Below are 11,367 nucleotides of genomic sequence, written 5' to 3' on the forward strand. Positions count from 1 at the left end.
GTTCTCGCTTTCTCTCCCTCTCCTCCTTCTGCCTCATAACTTTTTCGCAGAAGGAGGAGAAGGCCCTCCATTTGTCTTCGCTCCCGACCGCAGCCGCAATTACGGCCGGGAGCGAGAGGTCTGCGCCCACCGCGGACACGAGCTCCTTCCTTTCTTCGTTCCAGGCAGCACACGCCTCCAGCGTGTGCTGCGCGTCGTCACGCTCGTGCCCGCAATGGACGCAACGGGTCGTGCGCTCCTTTCCAATACGGCACAGGTACTCACCGAAGCATCCATGCCCGGTGAGCACCTGTGCCATCCTAAATGTCACCCCTCCCTTGGCCCTGTCTATCCACTCGCGTAGACAGGGCCAAATGGCCCCGACAGTCCGCTGCCCCGGGAGCCCCGGTCTCTCCAGGAGCTCTATCCACTGGTCGACAGCGTTCTGCCGGGCGTGGACCTTCAATGCACGCCGGTCCTTTGCCGTGAGAGTTATCTCCTCCTTCCGAACATCCCGCAATCGCCAATATACATACGAATGCATGTTGGCTAGGATGTTCAGGGAGGGAATCCCTGCCATCACTCCCACGGCTGTCCAGCTCACCGTACGGTATCCCCGGCACACGCAGTTTGCCACCCGCTTTTGCACTTGACACATGGTGTCCCGCAATTTGAAGGTGGCCTCCAGCTTTGCCGCTCATATTGGGGATCCGTACAGCGCCATCGCGTGGACTGTCCCGGCGTACAGCCTGCGAACACCCGCATTCGGCCCCCCGAGGTTCGGCAGGAGGCGACTTAGCGATATCGCCGCCCGCTCCACTCTCGGGGCGATCCGGTTGAAGTGTTCGCGGAAGGTCAACTTCCCATCCAAGTAGAGGCCCAGATATTTTATCTGAGCCCCCACCAAGACAGGGGTTCCCTCTACCATTATCTCCGTCCTGGGTGGCGCCCCTTTGCGTCCATTGTAGAAGTAGACAGCTTCTGTCTTCTGAGGCGCCACCCTCAATCCTAATTCTTTTATGCTGCGCACGACCCGTCCCACTGCCTCCTCCGCTAACGCCCTTGCTTCTCCCCAGTCTTTCCCCCCGGCCAATATCAGCGTATCATCCGCGTAACAGATAGCTTTGCAGCCGGGGGGGAGGTTGGTCCGAAGGACCGAATTGTATGTGAGGTTCCACAAGAGCGGACCAAGTACTGATCCCTGCGGAACCCCACAGTACATTGCCCTCTCGCATACATTTGCCTCTCCATCGATGTATGTTATCGTCCTGTCCCGGAAGTAGTCCACTATGATGGCAGCCAGGTATCCAGGCACCTTGTGTATGTCGAGCGCCTCGGATACCCGGTGCCAGGGTAGGGTGTTGAAAGCGTTGGAGATGTCCAACGATACCGCTAGCAACACCCCACCCCCCTCCATAATGGCCCCCGCCTCCGAGCGGACACGACTAATCGCGTCTATTGTCGACCGCCCGGTGCGGAAGCCATATTGCTCCTCGTGCAGATCTGTGGATCTACTCCGGGACAGGTGCCCGACGAGGCGGCGGTGAATTATCCTTTCGAGGATTTTCCCCGCCTCGTCGAGCAGGCAAATCGGCCTGTATGCGGAGGGCTGGTCCCTCGGCTTTCCCTCCTTTGGAAGAAGGACTAATTTCGCCTTCTTCCAGGCTGGGGGGAATTTTCCCTCCTTGAGGCAGCTGTTGTACAGTTGCCTCATCTCTCTCTGTAACTCCTTATGGGCGAGGCCCCACAGCTTTTCATGGACGCCATTGGGACCGGGAGCTTTTCCGTTTTTTATCCCTTTGATGGCGCCCATGAGCTCCTCTCCCGTGACCCCCATTTCTTCCTCCTCCCAGTCAAACCTCCTATTACGCATGGGGTGCATGCCTGTGTGCACGACCGGGAAGAGGATGTCCACTATTTGTTTGACAAAATGGGAATCCAAGGACTCCGTCAGGGGGGACGCCGCTCCTTTAAGTTTCTTTAACACCATACGGTACGGGCGTCCCCACGGGTCCTTATCTAGGGAGAGAAGGAGCTCCTCCTAGGACCTCGCCTTCGCCTTTCTTATTGCAATACGGAGAGCGTCCCGTGCGGCTCGGTACGCCCTCCATCCTTCCTCATAATCTGGATCCGCAGGATCCCTGCGGAGCCTCCTTTTTTGGTGGTCGGAGGCACGCCTCAGCTCCGCTATCTCCCCCGACCACCAGTACATACATTTCGATGGGCGGAACCCGACCCTTGGCATGGCTATATCGCAGGCCTGTACAACGGCCTGCGACAGCTTTTCTTGTTGCATGGCCAGATCCCACCCATCAAATCCCTCCATTGTTGCACCAGCACCGATGATAGCCGCCATCCACCGATCGACGTCTATTTTCTTGAGGGCCCATCTTCTTCGAAAGTTACTCGTTGGATTACCATTCCATTCTCCTCATCCAGAGCCCTGCGGCGCCGCAGCACCCCCCGCTTATAAGCGGAGACAGAGAAGGTTATACACCGATGATCGGATAATGTCTCCCTCTCTGTCTCCACCCTCCATCTCTCGATTAGTCCGGCCGCAGAGGGGGTTGCCTATGTTAGATCTATTATGGACCTCCCCTGCGGCCTCACACAGGTATGGCTGTTCCCCACATTGATCAATACGAGGGTCTGCCGCGACGCCCAGTCCAGGACTGCCCTTCCTTTCCAATCCTCCCGGGGGGAACCCCAAACGCCCGAATGAGCGTTGAAGTCCACCAGGACTATTACATTTGATGGTGTCTGGCATCCATCCAGTTCGCGCGCCAGGGCTTCTAATTTGGCCTCGTATTCCGCGGCCGCGACGTTGGGCGAAATGTAGATGCCAGCCACCACCAATTGCCCCCAAGAAACGCCTACATACCCCTCCCCTGCCCATAATACATTACATGGCGGGGAGGTCCTGGTTTCACGTCTGTAGATGGCTACTCTTCCATCGGTGCTGGTTGCCCAGTTTGCTCTTTCCAGTGCCTTGTATGCCTCCGTGAACACCCCGAGCCCGCAGTCGAGCTCGCACATATGCTGCAAGACCATATCTTGTGCGGGCCCGGAGTGATTTACGTTGGCCAGTATCACCTTATTCATGGTGTTCCTTCTCTGGCTTTCCCTCTCGTTGGATTACCATTCCATTCTCCTCATCGTCTGCTTCGCTCCCACGATGTTCCCTCCTTAATTTCCTCCTCTTTGTCCCCGATTCCTTTATTCCTTCCTCTTCTTCCAAGCGTCGGGTTCTTTCCTTGCCACTTGACGTGGCAACTGCTGTTTCCTGACCTTTTCCCTTCTTTATTTTTTCCCTATCTTTCGGCTCCTCTTCGAGGGCTTGCTTCCTCCTTGGTGTAGGTTGTTTGGGTGGTTGAACCAATTTGTTCAGTGCCACTCCTTTGACTCCCTTCTGCACCGGTGTGCAGGCCTTGCTTCCCGTCCGGTGTTTTGCAGGAAGGCCTCTGTCCCTACACACCGGGCAGTTGAAATCCTCGCTGCATTCTTTGGCCACGTGCCCCTCTCGCCCGCAACAGTAGCATTGGTTGCTCCGATCGGTGCGATTGGGACATCGTTGTCTGACGTGACCTCCCTCCAAGCACCTGTAACACTGCAGGGGCCTTTGCTCTAATAGTGTCACTTGGACATGTCCCCAACCTATTTTTATACGTCCCCCGCCGCCCGTAACTAGGCGGTTGGCCGCAACAAGGGGGCATCTGGCCCAGAGGGACCCTAATCCATTCGGGGAGATTTTGATGTCTCCCGTCTGGATCTCCTCCTGCTCGCACTTGCCAAAGGTGGCTATTGCTTCCACCACCTCTGTCAGTGCGATGGACTCCTCCAGCCCCAGTATTCGGATTTCGGCCATCTTTACTGGACGGCTTATCCGGACCCCCTCCTTTCCCTTAAGGGTCTTTCTTAATTTCGCAGCAAGTTTGTCTGCGAGTTTCCCCTTGTTCTCTCCTGGTATTTCATATACCATAGCCTCTGTGATTGACCTCCTCATGTTTATTTTTTTGATGCCAAGGTTCTGGGGCTCTATCTTCGTTCTCGCCTCTCTCATTATCTCGGCATACTTGCCTTCCGGGCACGTAAGTGTATTCGCCGCTGTACGCGGCTCCTTCCTCTTAGCAAGTTTTGCCTTGCCTTGGCTAGACTGGGGTGGAATGGGCTGGCTCCTGCCCTCATTCCTGGTCTGGCGAGTCTTTTCTTGCTCCGCCCTATTTGCATCCCCTTCTTTCTTCTTTCTTTTGACCACGGTGGTCCACTGCTCGCCCTTTTCTTGTGGACCATGAACCGCCGCAACCATTGAAGCGGTCTGTCTTCCTGCAGCGCTCACCTGTTTAGGCGGTTGCTGTTTATGCTGCTGCTTCCCCCTCTTTTGGTTTGTCTGTGTTACGGCAGACTTGCCTGCGTTGGCCGGAGGGTTTAGGGTCGTCACTTTTGTGACCTTGATCCTCTTTTCTTTACCCCCCGTAGCCGGATCGGTCTCCTGTCGAGTGGTTTTTTGGGGGTTTTTTCCCCCCGAGGAAGCTCTCTTATATTTGAGCTCCTCATGGGTATCCCCCATCCTTTCATCGAGAATTTTCTCGATCAGTCCTTCTATTTTTGGGACGCTGCTCTCTTGCATGGATTTCATTTGCGATTGCAGCGACTCCATTAGTGTAAAAAGGCCTTCGATGCTTCTATTAAGAGCCCCCCTCTTCGTCGTCTGAAGTGGTTGTGGATTATATGTCCTTACCACGTTCTCTTCTAAGATAGGATGGGTATTCGTTCCCTTCCTATTTTTCTTCTTCTCCTTTAGATCTGAATCAGAGAGGTCTTTGTCATTGTAGACCATGGAGCAGTTTTCTACCTCCACCTCTGCCTTCATTCCTTCCTCTTCCGATTCTTTTCCCTTTCCTCGGGGGGTGGGGGGTTCCCCATCTTTACTTGGTGGAAGTGAACTTTCCATCCCCCTACTCCTCTTCTTTTCTGGGGCCTCCCCATCCTTGGGTGGAAGTGAGGCCCCCTCCTGTCCTTTAAGGACCTCCCCATCTCTGGATGGATGTGAGGTTCTTTTCCTTCTCTTCCTGGGACTCCTTGGCCTGTCCTCCTCCTCCACTTCGGATGTCTCGGAAGGCAGAGGTGTCTCCGATGCTTCTCCCCGGAAGGCATCTCCCCGAGAAATTGTAGGTTTCTCTTTTCTATATCTTGCCTTCCTTTTCCTTAGCTCTTCGTTCTCTCTTTTGAGCCTGCTGTATTCTATTTCCAAGTTCGCCAATCTTGTTTTGATTTCGGCGAACTCGGAATCTCTTTTTCCACCCTCTTTTTGGCCGGCTCGAAAAGCCAGTTCAGTGACTGCCGCGCCCATTGCCGCGGCTGACACCTGTAGCTCTTTCGTGTATCCCCCCTTCAGGTTTTTGGAACTGACCGCTATCTTGTAGATCGATTCCATATGTTCAGCAATTTCTGTCTCGATATTAATTGAGGATCTATCGCTGAACTCCTCCCTTTTATGGTAAATCAACTCTCTGAATTTATCGAGAGATTTCCCTTCTGCCGATTTGTACAAAGGACTTAATATTTCTAACTCTTTTTGTCTCTCCGCCTCCAAGGTTTTGATCTGAATCGCTGCCTTCCTCTCCTCATTTTTAACGAAGTCATGCGGAGGTCTTCCTCTCTTCTCCTTTTTGATTATCCCCGTTATTACAATGGGATTGTCGGCCGTTACTTCCGTTCCATCCTCCTGTGCATTATGCACTGTACCGGGCAGAGCGGGAAAAAAGCTCTTGTGGAGAATGTTTGCTTTCCCGGGTTCCTCGGTTACGTTTTCACTTTCGCTTGTTAGGCTGACGATATCCGCCTCCGTTTCGTCGCCAGTCTCCCCCTCTGTTTTCATTCCTGGGATTCCCTTTCTTGTGTTATATAGCGCACTCCGTGCGATCTTCTTGCTTTCACGGGCAATGTCTGCTGCTGTCCTCGCTGTTCTAGTAGGGTTTCTCCTACCTCTTTGGCTCAATGTTGAGCGATCCGACCTATTACTTCCATCCGAGTCACATCTCGGTATGGATATTGTGACTTGTTGAAGTTGCTCGCCTTTCCATAGGTATTCCTCCAGTTCTTTGAAGGAACCTGCATTTAGGTGGACCTGAGATCCATCGCCCTCTCTTTTAGCTCCACTCCTTCGTAGGTTTTTTGGGTTTGTATTGTTAGAGTCTGTCATTTTGAATAAATCCCATTCCCCCCAACGGCTCAGTGGGCCGGCGTATCTCCCTCCGACCGACGAAGTGCCCGAAACATGACCGGCACACTCCGCCGGTCAGGCCCGGTGTACTCACCGGGAGCCCACCTATGCCGAAACCAGAGGGGATAAAGACCCCCCCTGGCCCGGCTCCAGCCCCTTACTCCCCCGTGTGGGGTTTTGACGCCGCACACGGGTTTTTCAGGGGTCCCGCGCCTCCGACAGCGCGGGCACTGCTGGGGGTGGCGCCACCCAGGGGGCCCCACGGACGCTTTGAGCAGGGTCGCCGCTCCCCGGCCCTGCCCTACACGCCGTGGCGACCAGCCTACCGTGTTACCCCTCGCCTAAGGCCTTTGACGAGGGGGTGTGCGCCTCTCCGGTCGATCGGTTTGGAAGGGGAAACGGTCCCGACCGACCGGGGATAACCTCTCTCGCTGCCGGGCCCTGCCTCGGAAACGTCCGAGCGGCCCCGGCGGCAGGCGGCCGCGGCACCCTCCGGGCTATGCCCCTTGGGTAACCGCGACACGCCTTCTCCGCCATCCTCGGCCCGGATTCGGAAACGTCCGAGTGGCCCGAGGATGGCAAGTCACAGGGACGCTGGGACAAGAGCACGCTCTCCAACCAGCACCCTGCGACCTCCCTCTCGCCGTCGAGCCCCGCCTCGGAAATGTCCGAGCGGCCCCGACGGCCGACCCGCGTGGTCCCCTCCAGGCAATGCCCCTTGGGTAAACCCTCCGGGCTATGCCCCTCGGGTGACCACGCGTGGCCGTCTCCGCCGACCCAGCCCTGCCTCGGAAACGTCCGAGCGGCCTGGGTGCGGCCTACCCCAGGGACGCTGGGACGGGGACCCAGGCTACCTAGCCTGGAGACCCCCAGCCAGCACCCTGAGGCACCTCTCTGTCCCCGGGAACCGCTCCACGAGCGGGCCCCGAAGACCGACCGACATGGACTCCTCCGGGCAAAGCCCCTCGGGTAGTCGCGCGCGGCACCCTCCAATGCGATCCCCGTCGCCGACGCCCACCCCCCCAGATCCCAGAGAGAAACTTCCCCCGGGAGAAACCCCAGAACAAGCCCCCCTCAGGACGGAGGGGAGGAAAACCCCGGATGGCAAAAGCCGCCTACCCGGCAGGCGTGCCAGGCCACAAAGCATGGTGGGAAGGGAAGCGCCAAAGCGCCGTGCAGTCCCTTCTCCTAACGGTGCCATGCCACCGGGCGTTTGAATTCCGGGTCGCCATCCCTTATCACATACGAGCCGAAGCTCTAACGGGGAAGTGGGCCCCGCATCCACATTCGACCTCTAACCTTTTTTTATCCATGTAATTTTCCATTTTCCCCAACATATGTATCATCCCTTCCTCATCCTCTGCCAACAGTACCATGTCATCTGTATATGCCAAGCAGTGCACTTTTTCCCCTCCCAGCTTAACCCCTCCCCAACTTCCTTTTCTCAGCACTTCCTATATATCTGCTATCAGTAAATTAAACAAGTGTGGGCTCATTGGGCAACCCTGCCTCACACCCCTTGCCGTCCAAAAGTTTTCTCCCTCCTCCTTCCCCACTCTTACCTTGCTCCTCGTCTCTCTGTACACCTCCTCTATCCTACTTCTCAATCCTTCTCTTATCCCTCTATTTCTCATTGCCTTCATTAACACGTTTCTATCCACTGAGTCAAACGCCGCCTTCAGCTCTATGAATGCCGCTACTACCTTACCTCCCTTCTTATTCACATTTTTATTAACCAGGTAGTTTAACACATATATACTATCTATCACCCCCATTCCCTCCCTAAAACCTGCTTGACTCTCCGGTAACATATTCCCTCTCTCTATTTCCTTCTTTAACCTTTCTGTTAGAATCCCCACATATACCTTATCCAAAAAAAATCATAAAAATGAAAAGGTCAGGCCATGTTCAAAAGAAGGTACTCAAAAATTTAAACCTTTAAAAATTTAAACGATCTAATAATAAATTATCACAAAAAGTAACTGATATGTTATTCAAGGTGCCAGTTCAAAGTGAACATACGTAAAGTGTATATTATCGAAATTTAGTAATAATATATTACCATGAAAAGTAACTGATATGTTATTCAAGGTGCCAGTTCAAAGTGTGAACATACGTAAAGTGTATATTATCTAAATTTAGTAATAATATATTACCATAAAAAGTAACTGTGATATTTTATTCAAGGTGCAAATTCACATTGAACATACATACATATAAGTAAAACTGATTACAATTTGATTCTAGAAAATAAGTGCGATATGTTATTCTTAGTGCACAAAATATAATAGTCGTTTATAGAGATTTGATTTGAAATTCATACTAGCCCGTACAATAAAAAATAATTGCTCGTAATTCCAGAGTACCAATTTGTTAATGACTCAGAAGAATAACATGGCGGCCTGCTCTCAAAAAACTTTCGATGGATAGAATAAATAATTGAAATAAGAGTTGTGAAAATTGTATAAATTAAAAATCTCCAATCTTTTTTTAGTAAAATTTCCCGTTAATGACCATCATTAACCTAGGCAAGGTGGCATATGTGATTGGGATTCAACATTATCAGTAATTTATTGAACAGACAGAGAAAAGTTTTGTTGTATGCATCGGTTCAGTGTTTGAAATAACCATGTACTATCCATATACTGTAAAGCACAAATTCTTCATTTCTATCATAAATAATATCTATTTATTAAAATTTTAGCAGACGTCTTTTAAATAGAAAATAGTGTCTTGCGATCATGAAGAATAGGTTTTGAATAGCAATGTTTCATTTGACTTACAATTTTCTTCAGAAACACAGAAGAAAAAGGTATTTGTATATAGTTTTGTATATTCACTTCGTTGTGTGTAGAGCTTTTAAAAATACGTTGAATCCTTATTCTAATCTAATCTTCTTCTAATGTAATACTTTTCGTATTTCAAATGTTGTAGTAATTATTCTGTAAGAGCTTCGACATTATTTCTAAATGGACATCGAAAAACATCATAGTTTTTTGAGAGCAGGCCGCCATGTTATTTTTCTGAGTCATTAACAAATTGGTACTCTGGAATTACGAGCAATTATTTTTCATTGTACGGGCTAGTATGAATTTCAAATCAAATCTCTATAAACGACTATTATATTTTGTGCACTAAGAATAACATATCGCACTTATTTTCTAGAATCAAATTGTAATCAGTTTTACTTATATGTATGTATGTTCAATGTGAACTTGCACCTTGAATAAAATATCACAGTTACTTTTCATGGTAATATATTATTACTAAATTTAGATAATATACACTTTACGTATGTTCACACTTTGAACTGGCACCTTGAATAACATATCAGTTACTTTTCATGGTAATATATTATTACTAAATTTAGATAATATACACTTTACGTATGTTCACTTTGAACTGGCACCTTGAATAACATATTAGTTACTTTTCGTGATAATTTATTATTAGATCGTTTAAATTTTTAAAGGTTTAAATTTTTGAGTACCTTCTTTTGAACATGGCCTGACCTTTTCATTTTTATGATTTTTTTAGGATATCAATTACTTCTTAAAGTACACATATATAGAGCAGCTTTCTAGTAATTCAAGTATCACAAATATATGTATTTTCGATTCTTATCACATAACTTTGTATAAGTAACAATTTATGCAATACAGTTCAAAATAATTGAAATATATATGGTATATATGTACATATATAAAATATATAATTATATTATAGTATACATATATATTTTATTTAATCATATATGTAAATGTTTGTATAATTGTAATAACTTTTAACGATACATTGCACATTTATTTCAATTGTAACAGAATAAATTTATATTCTTGTATAAATATTGAAAATAAAGAATGGGCCCCTCCATCGCCCATTCTCGTGAGAACGCAACCATATATTTTTCTTCGTCTCTCCGATTTTAACACGACATACATATTTCTGTCTGATAATTTTTTTTTTGATGATACTTTTTGAAATGTCATGAAGCCTAGGTCAAATTAGAAACTTATTGCACTCGTTTTAATGCAGCGCTTACAGCAGCTTTTATAAAGCGCCAGAGCAGCCGATATTTTATTTTGGCGCTTACGGCAATTTTTATACAGTACTAGAACAGTTGATGTTTTAATGTAGCGTTTATGGCAGCCTTTATACAGCGCCATTATTTAATCTGTTCTAAGAACAATATGTATGCCCCTTGTGCTCCTTTGGGCCATTTTTTCTTGAACACTTCCATATCATTAGAGTAATACCATTCCGATTTTGTGTCAGCTCTCAACATACACGTGTAGTGACCACGATTCATTTCTTCACCTTCGTGAAATATAGCGCTTATTACCTTGTACTTTTTTTTATTAATCGTGATATTACTCGTCGGCACGGCGGTAATCCGATTGTTGATAATTTTTTTAGAAGCACCGTATACAAAAGTATATAAATCGAGCTGTATTACTACGACGGATAAAGTTGATTCGATTACGGTTTTCTTTTTCAACACGGTACCCTTACATTCGTTACAATTGCCGTTTATCGTTTCACATTTAGAAAATTCTACATTAATCAAACTTTGTAGAGTGACACCTTTTTTGCTTTTTAATGTCGAATGTATAGGTAATATTAACAAACTACTGCTTTCCAGCTTAGTTACATTGTAATTACATTTGACATTCGAGCAACATGTTACGTGCTTTAATTCGAGTTTTAATACATCATTGATGTCGGAATACGTCGACATTAGAGCCGTAAAAAATTCCGAAACATCTTGTTGTGTTCGTTCTTCGAAGCGTTTTCCGACAGATCTAACCGCTTGAATGTTGCAATATTTACGTTCACCATACGCGCAGATGGCATCAGTCAATGCATTCGATGCTTTATTTTTCAGTATTTGTTGCCTAATACGTACGCAATGAAACGCACATTGTAATATTACATTAGCGTAACACGAAACATCATCGTTATTGCAAAGACCATATATTTTCCACGTAACTATACTTTCTGGTTCCTCACAATCATAATTCTGCACATCATCAATGATATTAGAGATAGCCCATCGACGATCGTACATTTTCACAACCTTTTTCTCGGACGGATTGATTTGTGGCAGTTCAGATTTGAATATAGATCTCAGTCGATTATATTCTACAATGGCTCTCGAGTTTGCT

The 11,367-nt window shown here is 48.1% G+C and overlaps 1 protein-coding gene across 1 annotated transcript; it reads right to left on the reverse strand.

Annotated features, from left to right (window-relative positions):
- Positions 1-2,550: 2,550 nt before the first annotated feature.
- Positions 2,551-3,030, reverse strand: LOC146724832 (uncharacterized). Its single transcript, XM_085489128.1, has one exon. It carries the CDS (start codon positions 3,028-3,030, stop codon positions 2,551-2,553), a length of 480 nt encoding a protein of 159 aa, XP_085345254.1.
- Between the last annotated feature and the right edge of the window lie 8,337 nt (positions 3,031-11,367).

The sequence above is a fragment of the Nylanderia fulva genome, unplaced genomic scaffold, assembly GCF_048542155.1.
Source record: "Nylanderia fulva isolate GAGA-0341 unplaced genomic scaffold, ASM4854215v1 Scaffold114, whole genome shotgun sequence".
In the NCBI taxonomy this organism is placed as follows: Eukaryota; Metazoa; Arthropoda; class Insecta; order Hymenoptera; family Formicidae; genus Nylanderia; species Nylanderia fulva.

What these genes read in the sequence shown, in the direction of transcription:
- LOC146724832 (XM_085489128.1), bottom strand. Translation starts at nt 3,030, where the DNA reads ATGGTCTTGCAGCATATGTGCGAGCTCGACTGCGGGCTCGGGGTGTTC.